The sequence below is a fragment of the Nuphar pumila genome, chromosome 6, assembly GCF_984573655.1.
Source record: "Nuphar pumila chromosome 6, dmNupPumi1.hap1.1, whole genome shotgun sequence".
Classification (NCBI taxonomy): domain Eukaryota; kingdom Viridiplantae; phylum Streptophyta; class Magnoliopsida; order Nymphaeales; family Nymphaeaceae; genus Nuphar; species Nuphar pumila.
The window spans coordinates 108103024-108130193 of NC_143254.1; the positions used below are offsets into that span (position 1 = coordinate 108103024).

Sequence of the window (27170 nt, forward strand, 5' to 3'; positions counted from 1 at the left end):
GGGGGTTCCTTTAAGATATCACAAAATCTGAAAAGCGACATCCATATGAGGAGTGCATGGTTGACTTGAAAATTGGCTTAGAACATGAATTGTATAGGAGATGTCAGGGCGTGTGATGGTGAGATATATCAGTCGACCAATCAGTCATCGATAAAGAGTCAGATCGTCCAAAATGGACCCATCATCATTATTGAACTTTGAATTTTGTTCCATGGAAAAAGAGCATGGCCTCGAACACAGATATCCCATGTCTTCCAATATATCCAATGTATACTTGTGTTGAGAGAGGAAAATCCCCTGCTTGGATCGAGCCATTTCAATGCCCTTGAAATATTTGAGAGTGTCGAGATCTTTAAGGCAAAATTTCTTGTTGAAATTCTGTTTGAAGATGTTGATCTGATCAAGATTATCTCCTGCGATGATGATGTCATCCATGTACACCAATATGAACATGTGGTAATTGTTCCTGTTTGTGAGAATAAATAATAGTCGGCCTTGGATTGAACAAATCTAATTTTTCTTAAATTAGAGGAGAGTTTCGCAAACCATTTCCGCGAGAATTGTTTGAGACCATAAAGAGACTTGGTGTGCCCCCTGACTAGAAAATTCGAGAAGGAACTGCATGTATACCTCTTCATCGAGATCACCATGAAGAAATATGTTATTGACGTCAATTTAAAAAAGGTACCAATTACATATAGAAGTAATGGCAAGAAGGCATCGAATGGTGACCATCTTGGCCATTGGAGCAAATGTCTCATTATAATCAAGACCTTCTATTTGAGTATACCCTTTGGCAGCCAAGTGGGCTTTATAACATTCAATGGAACTATCACACCAAATTTAACTTTATAGACCCATTTGCAATCAATAGGATGCTTACCTTCAGGTAATGTCATCACAGTCTAAGTATTGTTCGCCTTAGGTGCTCAAATTTCAGCAACCATGGCATCACGCCAATGTTGGTGTTTCATAGCTTGAACAAAAGTCTTTGGCTTAAAATTATGAGTGATGGTTGCTAAGAAAAATTTATGGGAAGGAGAGAAGTGTTGATATGCAAGGTAATGGTTAAGAGGATGATGGGTACTTGAGCCACATCAGATGATTCATCTGATTGAAGTACGGGGCTGCAAAGTAATACTTGAAATCCTTGAGGTATGAAGGTGGTTGGCGAGAACGATCAGATCTTCAAAGTTGAGGCATTTCTTGGGTGCTATGATTGGTGGTAGGATTGGATGGGTCATCTAAAGTAGACGATGATGTTGGATCATTTGAGGCATTCGGGATGGTGGGCAAAGGCTCATGGTCTTGATGCTATGGTGAAAAGTCTTAGGGTTCAAAAATGGGTACAAGTATAACATTATCAGCATCAATAGAAGGGGCTTTATGATTTTGAAAAGGGAAAATATTTTTATAAAATCTGACATCTCGATTGACAAATATCTTTTGAGATTCAAGATTATAAACTTTATAACCAACTTGACCATATGGATACCCTACAAAGATGCATTGTTCGGCACGTGTATCAAATTTGTGGGTATGATTGATGTTAAAAGCATAACATAAGCATCCAAATATTCGTAAATGATTATATTTGGGTGCTTAGTTGTATAACATCTCATAGGGAGTTTTACCCATCAAGGGTTTTGAAGGTAGTCGATTTATAAGATATATTGCAGTAAGAACATATTTTCCTCAAAACTTGATTGGTAAATTAGATTGAAATCGGAGAGCCTGAGCCACATTCAATAAATCTCTATGTTTGTATTCAACAACTTCGTTTTGTTGTGAAGTTGCTATGCAACTATATTGATGGTTGATTCCATTTTCTCTAAGGTAAAGTTGCATGTCATTTGAAAAAAAATGGTTCCATTGTTAGATCTAATGTTCAAAACATTGGTTTGAAATTGATTTTGAATCAACACAATAAAATTTTTGATAATATTAAACATCTCAGACTTATACCTCAGGAGATATACCCACATGCATTCGTTGTAGTCATTTACTATGGTGAATAAAAAATGAGCTTCTGACATAGAAAGAGTTTGATATGCACCCCATATGTCACAATGTAGTAACTCGAATAGTTTAGAAGATGATATGGTCCCATGGGGAAATGACAATCTGGTTTATTTGGCCTTATGACAAATGGAACAATGTTCATGAATTTTTTTTCATTAACTTTATTGGAATTAATAAGAATTTGAAGTTGAGAATTTGATAAATGTCCAAGTCTAAGGTGCCAAATGGAAGGAGACGAAGCATTCAAGGCATGGTTACCATCATTTTCAAGGATGTAAAAATTCCCTTGCAGCCTACCCATTCCAATCGTCATCTTCGAGTGTGGGTCCTAAAAAACACAATGATTTTCTTTAAACACAACATCATATTTCAAATCATGAATTAATTTACTAACTGAAATGTGGTTGATTTTGAAATAAGAAACATATAAGGCATTATGTAAAGTAATTATAGATGTCAACGTGACATTGTTAGTGTGAGTAACAGGGGTGGATGTCCCATCAAGGAGGTCGATAGGTAGCAAGAAAATCAGCACTGGGGATGAAAGGTTAGATATTGAATTTGTGATATGATTTGTGACCCCTAAATCTATAATCCAACATTGAGATACAAATAAACAAACTGATGGTTTGGGTATATTACCTGCAAGATTGGCTATAGATGGAGTATTTTGATTACCTAGATTGACAATAGCCATGATCTTATCATATTGTTCTTGGGTGAGTTTGGAAAGAGAATGATTGAAAATTGGTTTTTCGGGTTTGGTTATGGAGGAACATGCATTGACATTAGTCAATTTTAATATTCTTCCACTATAGTACATATGAGTATTGTAATGAGGATTATTAGATATATTAAAAATATTATTAATCATAAATTAATTTTATAGTATTTTTTTCATTGAAAGTAATTGCTTATTTTGACTATCAATGGGAAGGGGGCATGAATGATCAATGCTCAACCACAAGTTATTGTGTCTTTGTAGGTGACTCTTTAATATCTTAAAAATTCAATATACAACAAAATGCATCCCTATCCTCCACAGAGGTAGAGTATCGATCTATGATAATTACTACTTTTAAGCTACTGTGGTTGAGACAACTGTTATAAGACTTAGGAGTTCGCATAACAGAACTCTCAAGATTATGTTGTGATAACAAAAGTGTAATTTACATTGCAAAAAAATACACGTTTCATGAGAGAACCAAGACATAGAAATGAATTGTCACTATGTTCGAGATGAATTTTTGAAGAAGACCATTACATTGTCACATGTGACATCTAAGTATCAATTAATGTTAGCAGACTTCTTCATATGTGACTTTGCCTGTGTATAATTGTTTAGTTATACACTGCTGGTCCCAAGCCTCGATAAAGGAGGAGGGTTGCGGTAGGCCTGTGACAGCCAACATAAAAAACTTAGTCATACCCTATGAATATGAACCAATATGAGAATTTCGTTGGGGCGTTCCCTACTGAGCGACGCGTTGTACTCTATAGGCCCAGAGGCAGTGATAAATGGGCAAGGGTTGCTAGGTCGTCGCCCGAAAGCGACGCGTCACACCGGCACCCGGGTGTGGTGTCAAATATGCAAGGGTTCCCTCACTTTGTTTGACGGGTGGGGGTTAAAGAAGTTAGTCCAAGACCATAAAATTAGGTTAGCCACTTGGAACATAGGATCTTTAACTGGTAAGTTTGAAGAGTTAGTAAATGTTATGTGTAGGAGAAAGATTGATATTTTATGTCTACAAGAGACCAAATGGGTAGGTGAGAAAGCAAAAGTAATAGAACCTTGGGGATATAAGATTTGGTATACAGGAATAAATAGGAATAGGAATGGAGTAGGGATTGTTATGAGTCGTGAGTTTATAGATAATGTAGTTGAGGTCTGTAGGAAGGGTGATAAGATTTTACTTATTAAATTAGTATTAAGTACGGATATTATTAATATTATTAGTGTTTATGCACCTCAAGTAGGTTTAGATGATTCCATTAAGCATCAATTTTGGGAAGATTTAGATGGAGTAGTACAAGGGATATCTTATGGAGAAAGGCTTTTCATTGGCGGTGACCTTAATGGGCATGCAGGCATTAGTAGGGATGGATTTGAGAGTATCCATGGAGGCTATGGTATAGGAGAAGGAAACGAAAGTGGAGAAAGGATTTTAGATTTTGGTTTGTCCTATGATATGATCTTAGCAAACACTTGGTTTAGGAAGAGGGAGTCTCACCTAGTAACATTTAAAAGTGGGGTTAATATGAGTCAGATAGATTTTTTCCTACTTAGAAAAAGAGATAGGGGTTGTTGCATCAATTGTAAGGTTATATCGGGAGAAAGTGTAGCTACACAACATAGAGTCTTAATTTTAGATCTTAGAATTAGACAATGCCGCAAAAGGGATAGACATAGGATAGATCCTAGAATTAAGTGGTGGGCACTGAAAGGAGCTAAACAAGGAATGCTTGTAGAGCAGGTAGTTAAGAAAGTTGATTGGTGTCTCGAGGAGGATTCAGAATCAATGTGGAATAAGATAGTGGGTGGCATGAGAAAGGTGGCTAAGGAGGTATTGGGTGAGTCTAAAGGTGGTGCATCGCTAGGTAAGGATACATTGTGGTGGAACGAGGATGTCAAATTAGCTATTAAGGTTAAAAGAGAGTGCTATAGAAATCTAAGTAAGAGTCGTGATAATGAGAATTTGGAGAAGTATATGATAGCAAAGAAGGAAGCTAAAAAAGTAGTGCAGAACGCGAGGGATAAGATATATAAGGAGGTTTATGACAAGTTGGATACCAAAGAGGGCGAGAAGGATATTTATAGGCTTGCAAAGATGAGAAATAGGAAATTGAGGGATCGATCTGGGTATGGTTAGATGTATCAAAGATGAAACGCAAAGGGTTTTAGTCAAAGATGATGAGATTAAGGAGAGATGGAAAGATTATTTTGATAAGTTATTTAATGAAAGTCATGCTCAGGATCTTGGAGACTCCTCTATTCCTTTTCATGAGATGAATCGTGACTTCATGCGCAAGATTCAAAAGAAAGAAATTGCAGAGGCTTTGAAGAAAATGAAATAAAAAAGGGCAGTTGGCCCAGATGGTATACCTATTGATGCTTGGAAATGCTTGGGAGAGAAAGGTTTAGAATGGTTGACAAATCTTTTTAACAAGATTTGGCGGACAAATAAGATGCCTAATGAGTAGAGGAAGAGTACTTTGGTGCCTCTATATAAGAATAAGGGTGATATACAAGATTGCACAAACTATCGTGGTATAAAACTCATGAGTCATACTATGAAACTTTGGGAGAAGATGATTGAGTCTAGGTTGAGGAAGGTTGTCATGATATCAGAGAATCAATTTGGTTTTATGCCTGAAAGATCAACTATGGAAGCTATACATCTTCTTAGACAACTTATTGAGAGAAATAAAGAGAGGAACAAAGATTTGCATATGGTTTTTATTGATTTGGAGAAGGCATATGATAGAGTACCTAGGGACGTTCTCTGGTAGACAATGATGAAGAAAAGTGTTTCTCTCAAGTACATTAGTATAATTAAATATATGTATGAAGGAGTAATAACCAATGTCCGCACTTGTGGATGGGTGACAACCAATTTTCCTATAACAGTTGGGTTACATCAAGGATCTACTTTAAGCCCTTTCCTATTTGCTATAGTGATGGATGAGCTTACGAGATCAATTCAAGAAAATGTGTCGTAGTGTATGTTGGTTGCTGATGATATTGTTTTGATTGATGAGTCTAGAGCTGGGGTTAATGCTAAGTTAGAATTATGGAGACAAACATTGGAAGCAAGAGGTTTTAAGTTGAGTAAGAGTAAGACAGAATACATGGAATGTCGGTTTAGTAAGCAACGAAGTAGTGATGGGAGTGTAGTGAAGCTTGGTGAGCAAGAAATACCGGTGGATGATTGTTTCAAATATTTGGGATCTATCATTCAAAAGTACGGAGAAATTGATGGGGATGTAAATCATAGGATAAAGGTTGAGTGGATGAAATGGAAGAGTGCAACTGGAGTGTTGTGCGATCGTAGAATGCCATTGCGGTTGAAGAGAAAGTTTTATAGGACGACTATTAGGCCCACTTTACTATATGGTACGGAATGTTGGGCTGCCAAGAGACAACATATTCAAAAAATGAGTGTAGCTGAGATGCGTATGCTGAGATGGATGTGTGGAAATACAATAAAAGATAAGATTCAGAACGAGGAGATACGTAAGAAGGTAGGTGTTGCATCCATTGAAAATAAGATGAGAGAGAATCGTTTACGGTGGTTTGGACATATTCGGTGAAGGCCAAATGATGCTCCAGTTAGAAGGATGGAGAAATGGAAAAATATATTAGTTAAAAGAGGTCGGGGTAGGCCTAGGAAGACATGGATGGAGGTGATAGGAAAGGATATGAATGCTTTGAACCTCACCGAGGACATGGCATTGGATAGAAATGATTGGAGGAGAAGGATTCATGTGGAAGACCCAGAATGATTTTCTTTTTTGGTTCATATCGCCGACCCCAATTGTTTTGGGATGAAGGCGTAGTTGTTGTTGTTGGACTTCTTCACCAAGACTCTTCCCTCTCTTAGATTTCACCTTCTTCTTGGCAAACTCTAGGTTGTGATACTGAGTTTGAGGGGGTGTTAAAATATGCATTTTAGAGTGATTTATGTGTGACTTTGGGAACTTAGTTCAGCTAACATAATCATATTGGCATGGGTTGTGTTTGATCTGATCCTGACCCGGATATGGTAGGGTCAGGGTTCAGTAACAAAGGAAGGCCTGATCAGACCTGTGAGGTCTGGCTAGCATATGGAGCCAGTGTGGTTTATGAAATTTCATACCAGACCCAGGTGCAACCCGTATTTCAACTAAGATGTGCAATTTTGCAATGTAAAAATTATAAAAAAAATATCATTTTGTCGTGTATGGACCAGGTATGGTGCATGTAATCTTAATTGGATGCAGGTATGGTTTTTTATGTGTAGTCAGACCTGGGTCCAGACATGATACCAGCACGTTTTAGTCGGATCCGGGTCGGAATACACCCAATTCTGGCGGAGGTAAAATTATTGACAACTCCTGGGCATGACGCAACCTGTAGGCTTTGCTAGATTATACTACTATTGTTGATGGACAGGTGAAATAACATGAAGCCTACTCTTTATGGGCGGTAGCTCTTACACGTCTATATGTTATGTAGTTATTTCTGCATGCCTCTGTGCACGTTTATCTTCTCGTTGATATTTTGCAGTAACAGGATGTGAACATTTGTGTGATAATCAATTTTAACTTATGGTTATGATTTTATGTAGAAATTGAGGTTTGAATCCGTTTACAAGCACAAGTCATAGTTACCTACCAAATAAGGTCCTAGCAGTTGTCGTCAACACTGATCCATTACCTTTATCTGCTTACACTACACAAATCTCTATATAGACCCATAAAGATAGAGCATAGAAGAAATTAGTATATCAGAAGAAATTAGAAATTAATCAGGGATTATATTACCTACTCTCATTAGGATGATAATCTCTATCAAAAGCCACTTGTTTTGAAGATTTTCTTTATTTTTTGTGGCCGAAGCCCTACAAATATTATCTGCATGGTTTATTCAGTAAAAAACATGATTTGAATAATCTGTTGTGTTGTGTATTAGTTTTCTCAAGAACTTCAAAAATCAACAGCCCACAATACACCGATTTTTCGCAATTAAGAAAATTGTGTTTTTATGTCAAAACAGCTCGATCCAATATATGGTTCCTAGTAAACAAACCATATTGAATTACAACTGTAGGCGCAGCTTGATCAGACAAAGCTCGCACCTGTCTTTTGTGCTAGAGTGTAAGGTGCAGTCAAATTTACAAAATATGAACCCAATCATATGGTGGTTCTCTTAACCTTATCAATTAGAACACCTGAGTACCTATTCTGAATGAGACATCTGGGTGACCTTGTGCTTGATACAAGTAGTGGCTCCCTAGTATTGATTTGATTTGATCTGTTCATTTTGTAATGACAAAATATGAATTGAAATAGTTCCTTGATATTATCATGTCTTCATGCTGCATGGAGGCATGTACTCGGCATTATCGTGCCTAGAACTTGCTAAAACACTAGTATGATTATTGCATGTCATTGTATTTATTGAGACATCTCAACGGAGAGAATAAGCAACTATAGCCAACTTTATGCTCATAAAATTGTGGTTCTCCAATTTGAAATTTGGATGTGCTGTATTTCATTCCATGGTGATTGTCTTAACATAGACTAACCTAATTTTGTATGTGGCATTGTGATGTCATTGGCATTTATATATATAGGATACATACCATGCATGTGTACATCCTTGCAGATGCACATAGTATATCATCTTCAATAACAATGTGAATTGACGTTAGTTTTATGTCAGGTCTCATTACTGATGCTCCATTCTCATGTAATAGATGCTACTGTTTTTGGCATTTTCCGGATATCCTTTGTTGAAACAAGGCATTATTTCTTCTATGATGTGCTTTTTAGACACTAAGGCAGTTGTGCGACTTCCCTGTTGGCCACCATCACAGATATGCAACCTCCCCCTATTGGCATTCCCTGGCCTTCTAGAAGAGTCTAGGCAGACTAGGCTGTGTGATTCGGGTAGCATATGTAATCAGGAAAAGATTACTTTGCAACCAGCTTTCAAGATAATGCTTCTTAATTGCAAAGCAAATTGGATTGTGTTGCAATTTGATGTTTTCAGGAAAAAAGTGTACTCTTAACTTCGTAGAGTAATTGGTAATCAGGTTTCGGTTTTTTGGTGTAAATATGGAAGAAACTTGAGATTGAAAAAAGACCGAAATTCTGTTGATTTTTTGCCATGCTCCATTAGAGAGTTGCAAAACCTGCAATAGACACGAGCAGTCTGTCTCCCGAACCCCATGAAGTAAAAAGGAAGTCTTTTAGTTTATTTAGTGCTCGTTTGTGTGTTTATCTCATCTAAAAGGTGGAGTTGCTATATGTGTTGGTTCTATGAGAGTTGTTTGTCAGGCTTCAGAACATTTCCATGTCCTTTTAAGCATGCATATGGGAAGGGTGATGATTACCCTCGACTGCTGCAACCAGGGAATCCCTTGGGCCAGGGTCCTGTTAGCATCAAGATGACAACCTCAAACACAGAAACGATTCTTTTTTTCTACAAGAGAAGCATAACCCTGTTATCTCCTTGGTTTCCACTAAGGTTCATGGGTTGCCATTTCTACCAGGTATCAAATGACTAAACTCTTTTACTTTCCGCTGTTTACATAAACTTAAACATGTTTCTAAACACTGATTAGAACTTGAGCCACATTTCATGTGATGAACTGTAGTCTAAGAACTTGGTGGCAATGCATGTGATACCTGAATGTGCTACTAAGATCAAGTCTTCATCTTCTTCATTAGAGAAACGACAAGTAACTACAAAGTACATAAACCAACAGAGTCTAAAGCTAGATTCATCATGTTGCTGCCAGAGTACTTGACATCCTTTTATAACAATGGTAAATCATGGAACTCAAGTTTCCCATCCTCATTGCTAGCTAAGCGGATAAGGGTGAGGCTGCAGCCTCAACACGTTTGATGGCTGAACTGCTGCTTGGAGCATCAAAAGTGCTGAAGAGACGGTAGGAGGAGATGAGTGACAAGAGGATGTAGCAGAGTACAACGGAAAATGTGATACCCACAGAGGCAGTGGCCTTTCTGCAGAAGCTGCCAAAGGTGCTGCAGGTTTCACTCCATGTTAGCTTCATATCACCATTGTAAGCTAGGTACATAACTTCCGTGCTGATGGTGCCCGCTGCTAGAGTCAAGTAGGTGAGTACCTGCATGTAGGGGCCAGTTGCTTAGTTGCCTAGCAAAAGAGAATGCAGCATCTTTGTTCATGTAGATGCCTTTGGGCATAGGTTGGCATCCTGTCTTTCTCCTGCTTGTGTAAACATGAGATGGTTCCCTTCGTCATTAAACTTGAAGAGAACAGCCTTTAGGAGTCAATTTTTTCATTTATCATGTTAAAACTGGTCTTTGAGACGAAATGTTGGAACCATAATTACTAGTTCTTTATCTTGGACTGTATGTGTTTGTAACCTAAACCTAATGTCCGGTGTTTCATGTGTGCTTTTTCATATTTTTTGGGGCTTCAGATCCATTAATAAATACTCATGATTTTTTGAAAATATATTTTTAGAAGCAGATGCAATCCCAAGAAATATTGTGATATTAGAATGTGATATGAACATAATAAAAGCACTTTCTTTAATATTTTTAATTTTAATTATATTTGTATATATTTTCAAAAAAAATTGATGTTTTATGGTTGCCAAAGGCATGTTTTGAAGTGGGAAAATAAAAAAAGAAATTTCTGTACGGAATGGAAAAATAAAATCTTCCCATGTACTTCCAAAAGGGGAGAAAAATTTTCATATGTAAAATTCTCATATATTTTTTTTATTTAGCCAGTTGTACTTATGAAAAGGTTCTCCAAAAGGAGGCAAAGAATTAATGGTGAAAATTTTTTCATGTCCATGCATCCCATGCTTTTCATATGAAATGAATATTGACTTCTCTATGAAAAATCTTACCACTTCCAAAGGTTGTTAAAAATCTCAATATCGAGGTGTGTGACATTTGTATGTACTTATGTCTTGCACGAGGGATGTGCAGCGATTTTTTGTAAAACACAAACCTGGGATATTTTCTCTATAAAACACAAGCCACGGAAAATCGCTATACACTCAGCCATTTTCTGTGTTTTGTGTGGCCTGAGTATTTTACAAAGTACTTTGGCCCGATCACTGGATCTGCTCCGGCATGAAAGAGGAATACCTGATCAAAAAAGAATAATGCCCAATTGTGTGACTTGGTTGTGCTGCGTGGCACTGTAACACCGAGCGCAGAGAGGAGCGAGTACCCAGCACATATGGCATTTGCATAGACCAGGTACCTGCAGATTAAGATCAGAATGCACCCACCCACCATTTCACACACACACACAGAGAGAGAGAGAGAGAGAGAGAGAGAGAGAGAGAGAGAGAGAGAGAGAGAGAGCAGTACTTGAATCCTCCGATGTCGCTGTAGGTAACCGATGGGAGGTCCTCGATGTTCTGGCTGTTCTTGAGCATCACCAGGAGCGCTGCGAGGCTGAGTGCCATGGGAAGGATGCGGAACAGCGTCTCTACCGTGCGCATCCATGCCATTTCTTCCGGCTGTGGCTCCACTGATGCAAGGTTAGTTACGGCAACATCCATGGCTGCTGCCTTCTCCATTCTCTCCCTCTTTTTTTTCTTCACTCCTGGCTTTCTTGGCAATGGCAGGTGACAGAGCAGCTCATTTAGAGGCAGCAAGAGTGGGAGGAGATGGTCGTAGAGTTCGTTGGCACCTTGAATGCCTCTCAGCTCGTTTGATTTAAAGAGTTGGTCACACATTCCAAAGTGCATGCATGCAATTAATGGGATGGAGTTGCCTTCAGACTTAACTGTCCTCTTTCTTTGGGAAAAGGCAGTACAGATTTACAGGGAACCCAATAATGGTATAGGACTTAATCTGCAATTAATGAGATTGAGACTTGGTGAGTAATGACTCTTTATCATGGACAATGATCTTCTAACTACCGTTGGTAATATCCAACCTACTTGTGAGGTGTGGTACAAAGTTTGTGGCCCAAGGGGTTGGTTTATGCATGACCAATGTCTAGTTCTTTTCATGTTTTCCGTTTTCCACCTTCATTTCAACTTCTTTTCATCTTTTCCCGTTATCATTCAGAGACAGTTGGAGATCTTTAATGCCATTCATGGAGCATTAATGCCTGGTCTTCTCCAAACTTAATGAGGCCTCATAAATGGGAGAAATGGACATTGACTTCACTGCCCCCGATGATTCACTGAATCCCACGTCTGTGTTTGGGGCATTGAATGAGCACCACGTATACAAGTACATGGGGCTCGTATTCCCGTGTATGTTGACATAACTTTGCATCGGACTCTGGTGTTGTTGCAAAGACTTAAGTACCCTTTATTGCTATTCTTCTCATAAAGTGATGGTTTGAAAAAATAACAAAAATGTCCTTTATTTAAAAAAGAAAAAACAAATAGTTCAAAAAAAGGACAAACATGTCCTCCATCCAGAAAGTCGAGGATGATGTTGACTCTTCAAAGTCTTCTTCTTTTTCTGTTCAAAAAAAGGACAAACATGTCTTCTTCTTCTTTCTCCGTAAAACACTGTAAAACCCTTTCTCTCTTTAGAGAAGAAATCAAGGGAAACAAAGAGTTCTTCCTGGAGAAGGCCATGAACATCAACCCTCTCACTCTCTCTCCCTTCTCTCTCTACTTCTGTGCACATCCAACAGACGATCCTACATTGCTCCATCGTCACCTTCTTCTTCTTCCTTCTTCGTAAAACACTGTAAAACCCTCTCTCTCTGTAGAGAAGAAATCAAGGGAGGTAAAGGGTTCCTCCTGGAGAAGGCCATGAACACCAACCCTCTCACTCTCTCTCCCTTCTCTCTCTACTTATGTGCCTGATTTAGAGTTTTTGCCCTTACAGGAGGGGGGTCCAGGGGCTCCCTCCGGCGCGGATCCTGCTGCGCGGTCAGCGGTCCAGGGGGGGCCGCCCCTGGCGGGGGGCTCGGGGGGCAGCGCCCTCCGGACCAAATTTTTTTTGGGCCTTCCAACAATGATTTGTAGTATTATCGGGCTTTCCTACAACAATTTGTAGTATTTGTAGTGTCTTCCGTAAATCGCGAAATGCTATAGCGATTTGTAGTGTCTTCCGTAAATCGCTATAGCGATTTGTAGTGTCTTCCGCAAATCGCTATAGCGATTTGTAGTGTCTTCTGCAAATTAGGACCAACTTGTCAGAGCCATATCTCCCTAATCGGAGGTCATATTCCAAATCCGTAAAAAGTGGTGTCTTCGTTATTGAGTCTAGTTTATTTCTGTAAATTTTCAGCAATTTCTATTGTCATTTCATTCCCCATTTTAACTTCAACGATATATTACAACCACAATCATCAAAAGAAAGATTGCCCAAGCTAAGAGTCACCGTTCTCGCCCTCCTCCTCGACAGCAACCCAGTCGGTGCTGTCGCGCTGAGGATGGCCAGCAGAAGCTCCACCACGTCGTCTTCCTCTCCCTAGCGAGGAGGTCTCAGCGGAGCCGTCGTTTCGGTGATGGGTGTTCATCTCGTTCCGGTGACGGGTGTTCTACGAAATGTAAATCCCCCCTTCTGTAAGGGCAAAAGGCCATGAACACGCTGGGAGGAGCCCTCAGACCCCCCTTCTGTAAGGGTAAAAGCTCTGAATCAGACTCCATAACTCTTCAAGTTGAATGATGCTACCCACACTGGGAGGAGCTCTCAGACCCCCCTTTCTGTAAGGGTAAAAACTCTAAATCAGACTTCACAACTCTTCAAGTTGAATGATGCTACCCACGTTGGGAGGAGCCCCCAGACCCTCCTTCTGTAAGGGTAAAAACTTTGAATCAGGCTCCACAACAGTAAATGTGCAGGTCAGTCGGTGCTTGATGGAGCAATGTATGATCTTCTAATGGATGTGCACAGAAGCAGAAATAGAAGGGAGAGAGAGAGAGAGTGAGGGTTGATGCTCATGGCCTCCTCCAGGGGAGATTTCTTTCTCGGATAATCCTGCAGTGCAGAGACTGGGTCTTAAATAATCATCTTCGGGGCACTTAAGTCTTTACAACAACTCCTTTTCAAGAACCGTCATTTTTTTTTGCACCAATGGAGGAGAGGGTACTTAAGTCTTTGCAATCGCATCAAACTCCAACGCTAATTAATGGTGACAAACATGGGGATACGAGACGCACATGCTTACATACGTGGTGCTCTTTGGGACCCCCGATCATGAGATGTAGCTAACTGCCCTGTTCGGGGGGGGGAACATATAACCTGCTGTGAATGTAAAATGTCTGAGCTCCATGGGGTTTGGCGCACTGGGATGAGGACCTAGGCTGCTAGATGGGTGGTCTAGATTCAAAGTCCCACGGGTGTCACACCCCTTGCCCAAGCTGAAGCTGGTGGTTCCCTGGGGGTGAGGGGTGCACCATGGTTTACGCCGCTGGAGAAGTGATCGTGGGCATGGCAGGCATAGTCCATGTACGTTACTCCATTAGTGGTTTCTTCGTTCCTTCATACAATGTCCCGTATCTTCAAACACATACATTGGATGAAGCATCGCCCTTGAATACGCGTTATCAAACGGCGATGCAGCATCCTCAGGAGATTTGGTACAAAACCATCGCTAAATATTGTTTTTTCAAAAAAAAAAAAATGCACGACATTACACCGCGAGTTCAAAGGAAAACATGTTCGAAGATATGGGTTTTCCTATATATATATATAATGTCTGATATTAGCATTATATTTACTTAATAAAAAGTTTCTACAATATTTTTATTTTATTTTATTTTATTTTATTTCTTTGACATGTTTAATATAAACTTTTGTATCTATTTTATATTTGCCAATATTTTCTCAAGAAAAAAAAAGTTTCAATTTATCACGAGATTTTCCCTAACTGAGAAAATTCCAGAGACTATTTTTGATACTGATTTGCATGATGAGACTTAAATGAGGTCTTGAAAGAACCGCTCATCGGAAGTATCTGGAACCTTACGAGGGTAGCTTCAGATTTGATCCTACGGACGTTGGCAGGCTTATAAATGTATAGGTACTATGCATTATACAATTATGTGTACGCCTAATCTTGTGAATTTAATTCCTAACATTATTTTCTTGGAGGATTAATCAGGATTCAAGAACAGATCAGACTGGTCCACCCCAATAAGAGGAAACAGTTTCCACTTCTATATAGCTCTCTTGTCACGTTTGGAAGATGACTACCCGAACACAAAATTTGGGAAAAAAGTTTTCATTCTTCTGCATTCCCACCTGTATTCGAGTCATTTCTTTTAGCAAAGTCAATTGAATCTTTGTGAATTAGGCTTCATAACCATGCGTATTTCGTTTGGCATTTTTTGTAATATTTCTACAATTCTTTTTATATTGTCTATATGCCCTTTTTAGGGCATTTTTTACGCGGTGCCGTTGCATGATGCAGCACTGCTACCGCCGCCAACAGCCACCCATCTCAACATTTCTCGAGATGGAGACCACGACCATCTCAAGAAATGCGAAGATGGGTGGCTGTCAGTGGCGCTGCGTCATGCAGCACCGCTGCATATAATGCAAACCCTTATGTATATCTCATTTGGTATTTGTCCAGATATTTTTCTGAGATTATCCAAACAAAAACTAAGTTTTTGAAAATATCGTGATTTGTGACTTTACCATCGTCACTTCCCTACCAATTTACCTGCTGATGATCATCCAAAATTGAAAGCGATGGTTGCGGTCAGTTACATGGAGTTATTATTAGATAACCTTCTAAAACCTCACGATAAGTAGAAGGCATGGACTAAGGGGAAATAAGCATTGGTGAAAAGGTTTTCTGATGGATCCATATCAGGAATTTTTTTTTGGCAAAATTATATTCAACTAGGACTAGAAACTTTGAAAATTTTCTGGAATGTAAGAACTTTTTTTAGGGATCGATCACCATTAATTGCCAAATTAATGGATTCAAGAAATTTCAGGAACTCTCAAAGTAACCAAATGCCTGCCCACTTGATTTGGTAGAGGAAAGATATTTAAATAAAAGTCAAGCAGCTGACCCATGCACTTTCAGTTAATGCTTTGATAATGGTGGTGGTGACAACTCCATCAAGTTGAGTCGCCAAGTTGTTGGGGGTGCTTGAACAGGAAATCAATAGGCTGATAAGCTTCAATTAAGATGGGCTTGTGAAGTAACTTTAGCCCTCATTTGCCCCAAGGGTGGTTGGCCTAGTGGGGGTGGGGCCTTGGCCGCTAGACAAGTGACGCAGAAGAGGAGCGGAACAGAAAACCCAGGTTATAAGGATCAATTTGGATCCATTTTAGATTTTAAAATTTTTAATATTTCGTGGCAACAACTAGCAATCAGTGTTGTGAGAGGCGTACGCCTCAATACCTGAAGCATACACCTCATAGGCGAAGCGCACGCTCAAGGTATTGAGGCGTTTCAGGCTTGAAACACACGCTTCACTCATGTGAAGCGCATGCCTCAAGTCGAAACGTGCTTCGCTTTAGAGCGTACGCATCTGTGTAGTCCCTACAAACCGCCCATTTCCTGCCAAAATCCGCCGCCGAGGACACCCCTCGGCAACCCCTAGGTACCCTCCGAATCCCCGCTGCCTTTCTCTCTCCCTGTTTGCCTGAACCCCCTCACTCTCGAGCCCACCCTGCCTCGAGCCCTCGCCGGAGCCCCGTCTCGCCGGTAGGCTCAATCCGACGAGCACCTCCCCGGGTCCCTGATTCCACCTCCCTCGCCCGACACCCCATCCATCCCCGGGCTCCCCCTCGCCGGTCACCTCGCAAGTAACCCCCTCTTCCTGTGTTGTCTTTTCTTCTTCTTCTCGTTCTTCCTCTCCTTCATCCCCTTCTTCTGTTTGTCGGGATCGACGCAGGCAACCTCGTCGACGACCCTCGCCGAAGAACCCTGCACATCCATCCCTCTCAGGTGACCTCTCCCCCTCTCTCACTCTGTGTTAGGCTCGCAGGGGAGGGGCGCTGCCTTCCCTGCTACGTCTCTCTCTGGTTCGCCCTGCTTTTTCGGAAGATCGGCTGGCAGGGGGCAGCGCTCCTTGCCACCCCTGCTCTATCCGTAACCCCCTCTCCCCCATGGATGTCCTCTTCTTCTTCTTCATCCTTGTCTTCTTCGTCTCCGTTTCTTTTTCAGCAGGCCGGCAGGGGCGATGCCCCCTGTCGCCTGTGTTTGGTCGATTCGGCAGGGCCTTTTTCCCCTGCATCTTGTTTTCTGATAGGTCGGCAGTGACATTGCCCCCTGCCGCCTGTGTTTAAACCTTGTGGTCTTTCGGCCGGCAGGGGCGAAGCCACTTGCCTCCCTTTTTGCCTTCGTCAGGCCCCTGCCTCTGTGCCCTCTTAGCAGGCAAGAGCGAGGTCCTGCCTCCCTCTCTGCTCTTCCTTTCTCGGTCGGCAGACCGAAGCCACCATGGTGGGTGGCTCTGGTTCTGCCAGGCAGGTGGATGCCGAGCATCCCCTCTTTCCCTCTTCGGATCTTGTCAGGCAGGGGGGCTCCTCTCAACTTGCTCGGGCCCATTACTTGTATATATTTTTTTGAGAGAACATTACTTGTATATAAGGGGGTTGTTTGCCCGACCTTGAAAACTATGCTTTTGCTAAGCATATTTGTGGTCAATATAATATTATTTTTTTATTTTTTTGTATTATTGTTAAGCTCTTTGAAGCTCTTGTATGCACTTTGTACTTGTGTAGTGCCTTAATGCCTTTGTATTGTCTCTTAGAGGACTATTGTATGTGCTTGTGCACATTGTATTTTTGCTTTCCACTTGTTTCATTACAAATATAGGATCATGTAGATTCATTAGAGAAAAAATTGCCACTTGCAAAAATAAGAAGCAAATTGTTGCATTGGAAGCCTATCACATAAGCCAAAATGGTATGGTGACTGGTCCTAAGGAAGGGATAAACGTAATGAAAAACTGCTCTCAAGATCAGATGTAGCCCGTGAGGGTCTGTCGGCAGCCTCATGGTACAGACTACAGATCGCCGTCCTCCAATGCATAATTTGGTACATTCTCCTCCTCTTCCTCTTTGAGTACCGTGGTGCGCGGTTTCTCATCGACGAGCAGTTCTTGGAAAACGCTGCAAGCATTGTCTCATTCAAGGTCGATTCTAACGTCGCCTCCTTGTTCGGCCCCGATCAGTTAATGGCAGACGCAGAGATCGGTGATGAATCTTTATTTTATTTTTTTATGATTTTGTACTAAAATAACTAAAAGCAAAGTGCTTATTTAAAATTTTCATTATTTTATTAATATTATATATTTTATTATTCTGGCTTCAACGCCTCGCTTCATAACATGCTCAACGCCTAGCTTCGCCTCATCGCATTTACCAACCTTGCTAGCAATGACCTAGGTATACTCATCTCCACCACAATCCCATCGCCCTCTTCCTTGACCCAACCTCAAGCCAAACAAAACCTCAGCGTGATCCTTCACTGGTCAGGGCTGGTCTTCGAGACCCTCCCCCGCCAATGAACCCCCGCCCCCTACCCCATCACCTGTTCTTCCCCTTTCCTATCTCCTTCTTCATCCCCTTTTCTTCTTTCTCCATCCCTAACCACCACCAACCACCCTACAACCCCCCATCCATTGCCTCCACCCGCTAGATTGTGGCCTCCAGACACCCCAGGCTGTCGGCCACTGACCATCGGTGTCCCCTGCGCACCACTGTCTTCCCTGGTTCTTTCCTCTTCTGTCCCTTTTTCTTCTTAGCTGCTACCCAACCACCAGTTGGCCTTGCCACCTTTTCAAAGTACCGCTGCCTCCAACTTCTCGTTGTCAACTACAACAGCTTGGGGCACCCCATGGCCATCGAAATTCAAAGGAGCAACCGGGGTGGAGGCACCACTGCTTGCTTTCCACGATTTCAAGTGGGTGGCGCGAGGGCCAGACAGCCGACCGCTGGCAGGATACCACCCACCGGTCGATGGGGGCCTCGACCGTCGGCCGTAGAACCCCCCGACCAACTAAAAGGCCCGACGGGGGAGCCTCATCTGTGCCCTAACGCGGGTGGGATTCTCCCACCCGAGGACTCAGGTGTGTGGGGGTGGGGGGGGGTTCCACCCATTAAACCAGGAGGGAGAACCAGTTCTAATCGGTTCTCTCCCCAGCAAGTGAGATGGGCCAGTTTTAGGGCTCCAGACCCAGTCTAAACGGACGAGTCTAGACTCAGTTCAGGCCCATTTCCAACCTTTTGAGGCTGAGTGTGCTTCGGTTTTCAGTCTGAATCCACCCCAGCCAGTTTATTTTGGCCCCAATGCAACATATCCACCCAAAGCTGAAGTTTTATGTAACATTAAGGCATTTGCTACCAAATTGAGACTTCTAGAGTTCTTGACATATTAAGATCCAATTGACATCATTGCATGGACCTGAGTGATGGATGACTTGTTTGAGCAAAATCAGTTCCCAGATTTTTGCCAAGTTATCGTGGCATCTACTCAACTCCATTTGGTAGCCAAGATGTGGTGCAGAAGAACCGTGGGAGCAAATGAATGAACAAAGATTTCACATTGGTCTGGATAAAGTAATTGATGCACGTCAGGTTCGCGGAACCACTACCCCTCACTTTAAACCAAAAAATACCCAAATTGATGCGGGTCAGGTTTGAGGAACCACTGCCCCTAACTTTTGACCAAAAAAATACCCAAACCTAGTTAGAGCTTATCCCAAATGAACCTTCATCCATTCAAGACCTATATGAAGTCCCAGACTCAGTTAAAGACGATTTGGATATGAAATCCCTTGATGGCTCTAAACCTCTTTGAGCATATCCGCTTGAACCCACCTTAAGTCCCACAAATCCAACTTCAGATCCACCTGACCCAATCAAGAGTGACCTTTTTTAAACACTACCCAAACCTAAATATACACTGGATCAAAACCCTAATAACCAGATCCAAGACTATCCTATATCCATATTCTACAACCTAAACCTATCTAAGACCTTGGACTTGCTCAAACCAGATTAGTATGAGATTCCACAAGCAGCTATGAATGATGTTCCTTTAGAGTGGATCCAACTTTTATCTTGAGATCAGTTTGACCTATTTTTGTAAAACCTAAGATTTTCTTGATGACTAAAATGAATACATGATGGATTATTGATGCAATTATGGCTATAATTGTGACTTCTTGATTTTTTGGTTTTCTTGATTTTGAATTATTATGGAATTAAGCCTCAAGTTATGAAGAACATTGCAAGAATAATTATAAAATTTAAAATATGTAGACTAAACAAAAAAAGTAAATTATTTATATATTTTTAGATTATAGATATTGGATTTGGATCTAATTAGGGATGGATTAAATTGAATATAACTTAAGATATTTGGATCTAATCTCATTGGATTAGACCAATAGTTAGATGCTCTGAACATCATTATTGTTTCAATAGAAATTTTGGCCGATTAGTGGCTCACCTATTAAATCAGAGTTGACCTTGACGTTCCTCATTTTGAGGGCATTGAAGTCGACTATCTACACTCCCAAATTGGTGTTGATTTGAGCATTTTATCATTGACCGAAGCTCATGCCTAATTGTAAGTCAAAAATTAATATTTTTCGACATCAACTAAATTTTCTTGTCGATCCGTATGCATACGATTAAATTTAAAACCACTACGATGATCTACGTTTCAAGGGCTATCAAATCAACTATTTAAAAATTGAATTCTGATGAGTCTTTCGGTTTGTAGGTCTTCCGAAAGGTTACCATGTCACTAGAGCCCAAGCGAGGATAGGAAGTTTCATCTTTTATTCTTTAGCTTAATTAATTTTAAAATTTAATGAATTAGGACCCATAAAATATTTTTTATTTTATTAATAATTTTTTAATAAATATTAACTTCTTATATTAGAGATAAGACTCTTATCTAAGTCCATCTATAAATAGAGGCCCTCATGAGGAGGAATAATAATGTTAGTTCTCCCTCTCTTTCTTTTGCTCTTTTTTTTTTTGTTTTTTTGCTTTTTGCTTTCTCTCTTCTCCTAAAACATCTAGAAGGTCTGTAGCAGGGTTGTGCAACCATTGAACCTCTACATACTTTTGTGGTTGTAGTGGTGTAGAGATCAGACTACCCGATTTTGATGCAATGGTATACTGTAGACTCAGTACACACCGAGCCACGATCTAGGATCCAAACAGATTCAAATGCACACAGAAGCTTAAACAATAGAGAGTCTGGACAGAACTCTGAGAAGCAGGTTTTCGGGATTCAAGCACTATACTTCGACAAAAGTGGTCCAAATGAAAGTTGTGTGCAACTCGCACAACTTTTCTACAAATCTAGAAACACCAGATTCGGAGAAGGAATGTCCATTCCACGGACTCAGAACCGGGTTTGCTAAACAAGTCCAAAATAGACTATTAATTTTCATAGACAGACTGTTCGAAGGGATTTTTGACCCCTCAAACGTTAGAGTTTGTGAAAACTTACAACTAACAAGACAAAGGTCAAGTTCAAACCTTTCCAAAACACTAAGAGTTGGAATTTTTTGAGTTTTCTACAATCCTCTACATATTTTTGAATTTATAAAATAATATAAAATATTGTCAAAGGAATTAAATCTCCAAATAATCATCAGCAACAAAAATTGATAATTTTCGATGAACAAAGATAACGATTTATTGAAAACTCAAAACATAAAAGTTGTAGGTCTAGATATTATCTTTTCATAGAATAAAAAAAACTGCAATTTCATGCAGGAAATCTCTAGATATCTAAAAAATATCGAAATCAACTATAAAGGTTCTGGAGCAGAACAAAGACAGTGGACTTTTGTCAGTCTGACGTTTTGACAGTCACTTTTAGAGGTTCAAATTAATGAATCACAAAAAAATTTCAACTACAAAGTTATAGGAAATCGTTTTAGCTTTTCAAAAAGCTAAAGAACGTGAAAATCCGATCAGTATTGAATCTGATACAGATATTTCTTCAGAGACACCTCTGTTAACTCGTAACAGGATTTCTTGTCTTTTGGTAGGATTCGAGTTTCAATCACACACAACATTAATCTGAGAAATATTAATTTCAAATAGACAATCTATGACGTAAAATACCTCTAACATGCATCCATCAAACAACAATGATCCAGTTACAACTTAGCAACAATATGTAACGAAAATCGCAAGATACATATGATAAGAGTAACGAAGGAAAAAGAATGAAGAACCAATGATGATATCCGACTTGAAGCGGATAATGGCCGTTGTTGGGAAGCAACCGACGCCAAAGGAGAACCACAAATAGTAGGGATGAATTTTGGCCACCACGAACTCACGGTTGGCTCAACCACGATAAAAATGATTTCTCAACAAACTCACTCGCCACACTCACAAGGTGAAACACGATTCTCCTTTCACCCAAAGGAGTCTTCCTCCAAGCAACCTCACTTATAAATTCCAGCAAAACAAAAACCACCATAGACCATGAATTTTCAAAATGAAGAAGAAGCCCCCCAAGCCTTGGTCGACCTCCCCCAATTAAAGACATTGTTTGCTTGGGAAGGGCCACATTAAAGAGGCCATAGGCCTTCCCAAGCCTTGCACCAAAAATGAGTGTGCATGAGCCTCATTTTTGCTAAAAGCTAATAAATCGCCAACATCCCAAATTTTGACTTTTGGCTGGTCAAATTTATTTGAATGAGGTTCAAAATGGACCACACCCAAGTGGTGCCAACTAGGACCCAACCATTACAAACGAATCTTGATCTCGATCCGGTTCATGCAGCAAAACAGATTTTGCACTAACACATTAGAGAAGCGAATTTGTGAGAAAAATAAAAATCTACCCATGTACCCCATATACCCTCTAGTACCACGAAAAAAATCCTACAGGGTACCAAAACTATCCAGATCCGTAGAATCCGACTCCTAAAAAAAATACATGACATAACTATTGCCGATACAATATTAAAAAATATGATTCCACAATAGAATCGAAACAATAAAAGAAGGTGAACAACGAGCATCAGCTAAATGGTGGATCCACTAGGACAAGGAACATCCTGCAAGCGTGTGGATCGCCTTGGGTAGCGATGCCAGGATCAGGTCTGGAAAGTTGGATTGGGATCCAACTCCGCTTTTGAATTCTGAATCTTTGGATGCACTGTATCATCTCCCCCAGGTTGAAAAGGCTTCGTCCTCAAAGTCGACTCCTCGCCTTCAACATCACCACGGTACCGCTCCAAGTGTTTGATGTTGAACACGCTCGAAGTTTTAAATTGAGGCGATAATTGAACCCTGTAAGCATTACAGTTAATGATGTCAGTATCTGCACAATGACCAATGCACTTAGGTGCCAACTTACCATGTAATTCAAGAGGTAAACGTTCTTTAGTAAGAGTAACTCATACCAAATCTCCAAGTTCAAACAATACCTGTCGATGCTTCTTATCATAGCTTGCTTTATACTTACTGATGTTGTCTTGAAGATTCAAATGTACCTGTTCATGAATATCTTGCAACAAAGAAATATAATTTAGAACATAATTTAAAACAGGACCAACAACAGGAATATGAGCTAAGTCAACAGAAGAACAAGGATTAAATCCATACAAAACAGTAAAAATGCTAAATCCAATAGAACAATTCACAGATTTATTGAAAGCAAATTCAGCTTGTGCAAGTATTTGAGACCATGACATTGGTTTAGCATTAATTAAAGCTCATAACAAGTTTCTTAAAGACCGATTAACAACTTCGGTTTGACCGTCGGTCTGAAAATGATGCACAATGCTAAATTGTAGATTGGTTCTTAACTTTTTCCATAATTGTCACAAAAAATGGCCTACATTTTTAACATCTCTATCTGAAGTGATAGTTTTCGGAATGCCATGCAATTTGTAAATTTCCTTGAAAAACAAATCTGCAATATGAGATGCATCTATGGTTTTTCTACATCGAATAAATTGAGCCATTTTTGTGTATCGATCGACGACCACAAAGACAGAATCTAGACCATGAGAGATCTTAGGTAATCCTAAAACGAAAACCATGGTTATATCTTGCCAAGGTTTCTCAGGAATAGGCAACGACAAATATAACCCAACATTTGTGATATTTCCTTTCGCGATATGATATGTATGATATTTTTCCATGAATCTATTCACATCCTTTCGCATGTGAGGCCAGAAATATGTTGAAGATACCAAATCCATTGTCTTGTCTGGACCAAAATGTCCCTCATTATGTATCTCAACAATCAAACATTGTCTCAGGGAACAATCTAAGATACTGATTCCAATAAAATGAAATGTGACTGCATGATCCACAACAAGAAGCTTTTGAGGATCCAACAAGCCGTATGCATCAGTTCTACTAGTTCCAAGTATATGAGCCGTTCTTAAAACTAATGAATAAGGTGAATGACATACTAGATCATATGCATTTTTTAAATTTCTTAAAAATTATACCATAAAACATCAATCATAGTATCCTAGAGGCCGTTGTACAGTTCTGACATTCGACAACCAACACATTCCAATTCAGAGATATTGAGATGACATCAGTGAGGAGATTTCAAGCATATTTTAGGTGTTTCTCTACAAATGAATGATGATGTATTTGAAAGAGAAAGACTCAAGTTATCATGGTTGATGAAACATTATGATCCCAACAGAGAAAGGAGAATAAAGGGGACCGTGTGTTGGAGGAAAGGGTGGTCCTAAGGTAGAAAAGGAGGTGATAACATTCTTGATGTATTTCTTTGGCACATATTTATTCATCGACACTAGTGGAAAGTCGATCCATAGATCATACATGGAACTGTTACAATACCTGAATCATATCGATGAATACGCAAGAGGTGCAACCTCGCTGGCATATCTATATGTGAATTTTAGTGTGATAAGGCATGAAAGAAAAAATATTGTTGGCATGTTGGTTGTGTTGGAGGTATTTATTCTTTCATTGTACTTAAACTTTTGAGTTATTTAATATTGTTAATATATTATATTAATTTATGTTAATACATGTATTGATCCTTATAGGTTTGGATATGGGAGCACATATCCATTTAAACCCTGAGATGTGATGATCTTCCTAAATTTTCATATGTTGCAATATGAAGTCTGCCACTTAACGAAGAGGAGGAGAATGATCTAAGTGTGTTGGGCTCTTACATGGGAAGAACTTTTTGCACTACATTGTTGCGCATGCTGACCAAGGTACATGTAAGTATTCTTGAAATATTTTTATAAATAATATGATATAAGATTAACATTGAATGAAACTTTATTATGTAGGTAAAGTGGTGCCCCTACGAAGACACATAGGAGAAGAAGGAGAATCAAGATGTAATTATACAAGCGAAAGACATCACGAGGAGGGATATTTGGTTGCATATACATCATGAATGAAATTGAGAGCCAAATAGTCAGTCGAGTGGTCTGACAATTTGGGGTTTTTCAGCAACCACCCTGTCACCCTCATATAGTTAGCAAAACCGTGTCAATGACAATGAAGGATTGGACAACGGATTACCCCACAATATTTCTTTCTAAACTTAAAGACTAGCATGGCAATGACAAAGACATCTAATGTAATTGTTGACAACCTGCAGTTTGCAAGCAATCCCTCTGCAAAGAAGGCATTGAGGAGGAGGAGGAACTTAGGGCGAGGAGTATGAAGCACAGAAGGACTGCAAGTGGAGCAAAAAGTGAATTGACTCTTGCATTGGCTAAAACCTCATGTTGAAGGAGTTGCTTCAACCAAATGAGTCCATTATACACACTGAAGCCGACCTTATCGTTAACAATAATAAAGTCATTGAGGAGCTACGAGCGTGCTTGATGCAACCACGTTAGTGACTTCTATTTTTTATTATTTTTATAAATAATTATAATTAGGCAAATAGTGTTATGTAAATAATTATAAATGCAGTTGTAATTGATTTTTTGTTTAATACAGTTTAACTAGTTTGAATTATATATACCTAGTTTGAATGTAACAAATTAACTTTGAATTATGAATGAATGTATATAGTTTTATGTATTGTGTTACATGTTTCAAATATATATATACCTATAAATTTGACTGTTACAGGTGAATTTGAATGCTACATGTTACAATTTGAATTTTGAACTGTGTAAATGTTGTAGCTAGTTTAAATATGAATGTTTTTGAATTTGAATTGTGTATTTGTTGTAAATATGTGAAATTTTTATTATTGAAACCTTTCAAAACTTCATGAATATTCCATTAAATTCACATATATAGTACAAAGTTTGCATAAACAAATATGTGAACTTTATGCAAGAATAAGATGACATAATTGCATATAAAGCTAGCAAGCAATTCCTTTTGCATTTGATTGCTAAAACATCGGTGGTGGTAGTCATTTTTTTCTTTTAATTTTTATATGAACTCTCTATTTGCAGTTCTTTGTTGCATTCTTTCATGTTAGAAAGATCTCATAAAGTAACAAAGAACAGTATGATCTAGTGGTCAAAGTTTTATAATTTTTGCAGAATGTTTGGAATGATAGAATCAAGTATTGCTTGAGTCATGTTGTTGGAATGCTGATGAGTGTGCAGTTTGTTGTGGCATGGGAAAATGCCGTAAATTTATTGTATAAACTCATGCTTTCACTACCATTGCATAATGTGCTTTCCTGAAAATAAAAAAGTATCAAGTCTTGGACGAGTTGAGCTAGCCCATGCATGTTTGACATTGCTTTTGTCTTTTACTTTTGTTCTTCAACTTAAACTCATGCACGCACCTCTAACAAAGTTCAAAGACTCCAATATTGATCCATCTCCAATATTGATCCATCATAAGTAAAAGTCTATTTTGTTGTTGTGATAAGAAATTGTTGAGAAATGATACGACCAATAGTTCTAACGATCACACAGTCACAAATCCAAGCTGCGATTCTGAACCCAGATGCTAATGCGAGAAGGGATAGAATAAATCCTAACATAGCTCAACAGTTCCAATAAGGAGAAATGAAAGTGGTGAGATTCTCAAGCTGCATGTTCCTTTAAAAAAAAACCCTACCATTTATTGTTTTTTTTTCTTTTTCTTTTTCAGTAGTCATTTGTATGGGATTTTTATACATCCTGTATACAAGTAAAAGATGTTGGCAATCTCGAGGAAGAACGTTACGTGGCTGCAGCACTACTGGCTAGCAACATAGAAAATATACTTCTATGGTAACATGGGATGATGGGAGCAATTCATGCATGATAAAATTGTATATTTGCTTGAAGGATTAGTGATAAGGCAAGTATTAGCATTTGATCAATTGCCACTACAGATGCGCGCGTAATTGGGTGTGGTCACCAAACAACCTCCATACGATAGTTTTTAAGGTGTTGCAATGATTATTGTTATTGTTTTTCTTGCCATCGTTGATTTTTATTAAATTTTCATACTCAAAAACTTTTTTGTTTCTTTTTCGGCAGAGAAAGCTGGGTTAGGCAGACCCCCTACCAGTTATTCAACCATATATACCATTG

The 27170-nt window shown here is 39.4% G+C and overlaps 1 protein-coding gene across 1 annotated transcript; it reads right to left on the reverse strand.

The window, feature by feature from the left end:
- Positions 1 to 9427: 9427 nt before the first annotated feature.
- On the reverse strand, positions 9428 to 11542 carry LOC149835614 (CASP-like protein 2A1). Its single transcript, XM_090008634.1, has 3 exons — positions 11104 to 11542; positions 10876 to 10993; positions 9428 to 9875 (listed from the first exon to the last, which is right to left on the reverse strand). The coding sequence occupies exons 1-3, from the start codon at positions 11484 to 11486 to the stop codon at positions 9594 to 9596; spliced, it is 783 nt and encodes a 260-aa protein (XP_089864760.1). The 5' UTR covers positions 11487 to 11542; the 3' UTR covers positions 9428 to 9593.
- Between the last annotated feature and the right edge of the window lie 15628 nt (positions 11543 to 27170).

What these genes read in the sequence shown, in the direction of transcription:
- LOC149835614 (XM_090008634.1), bottom strand. Translation starts at nt 11,486, where the DNA reads ATGCACTTTGGAATGTGTGACCAACTCTTTAAATCAAACGAGCTGAGA. An exon ending in AGCGACATCGGAGGATTCAA is followed by an intron (nt 10,994 to 11,103) that starts GTACTGCTCTCT and finishes CTTAATCTGCAG; the next exon opens with GTACCTGGTCTATGCAAATG. An exon ending in CATTATTCTTTTTTGATCAG is followed by an intron (nt 9,876 to 10,875) that starts GTATTCCTCTTT and finishes CCCTACATGCAG; the next exon opens with GTACTCACCTACTTGACTCT.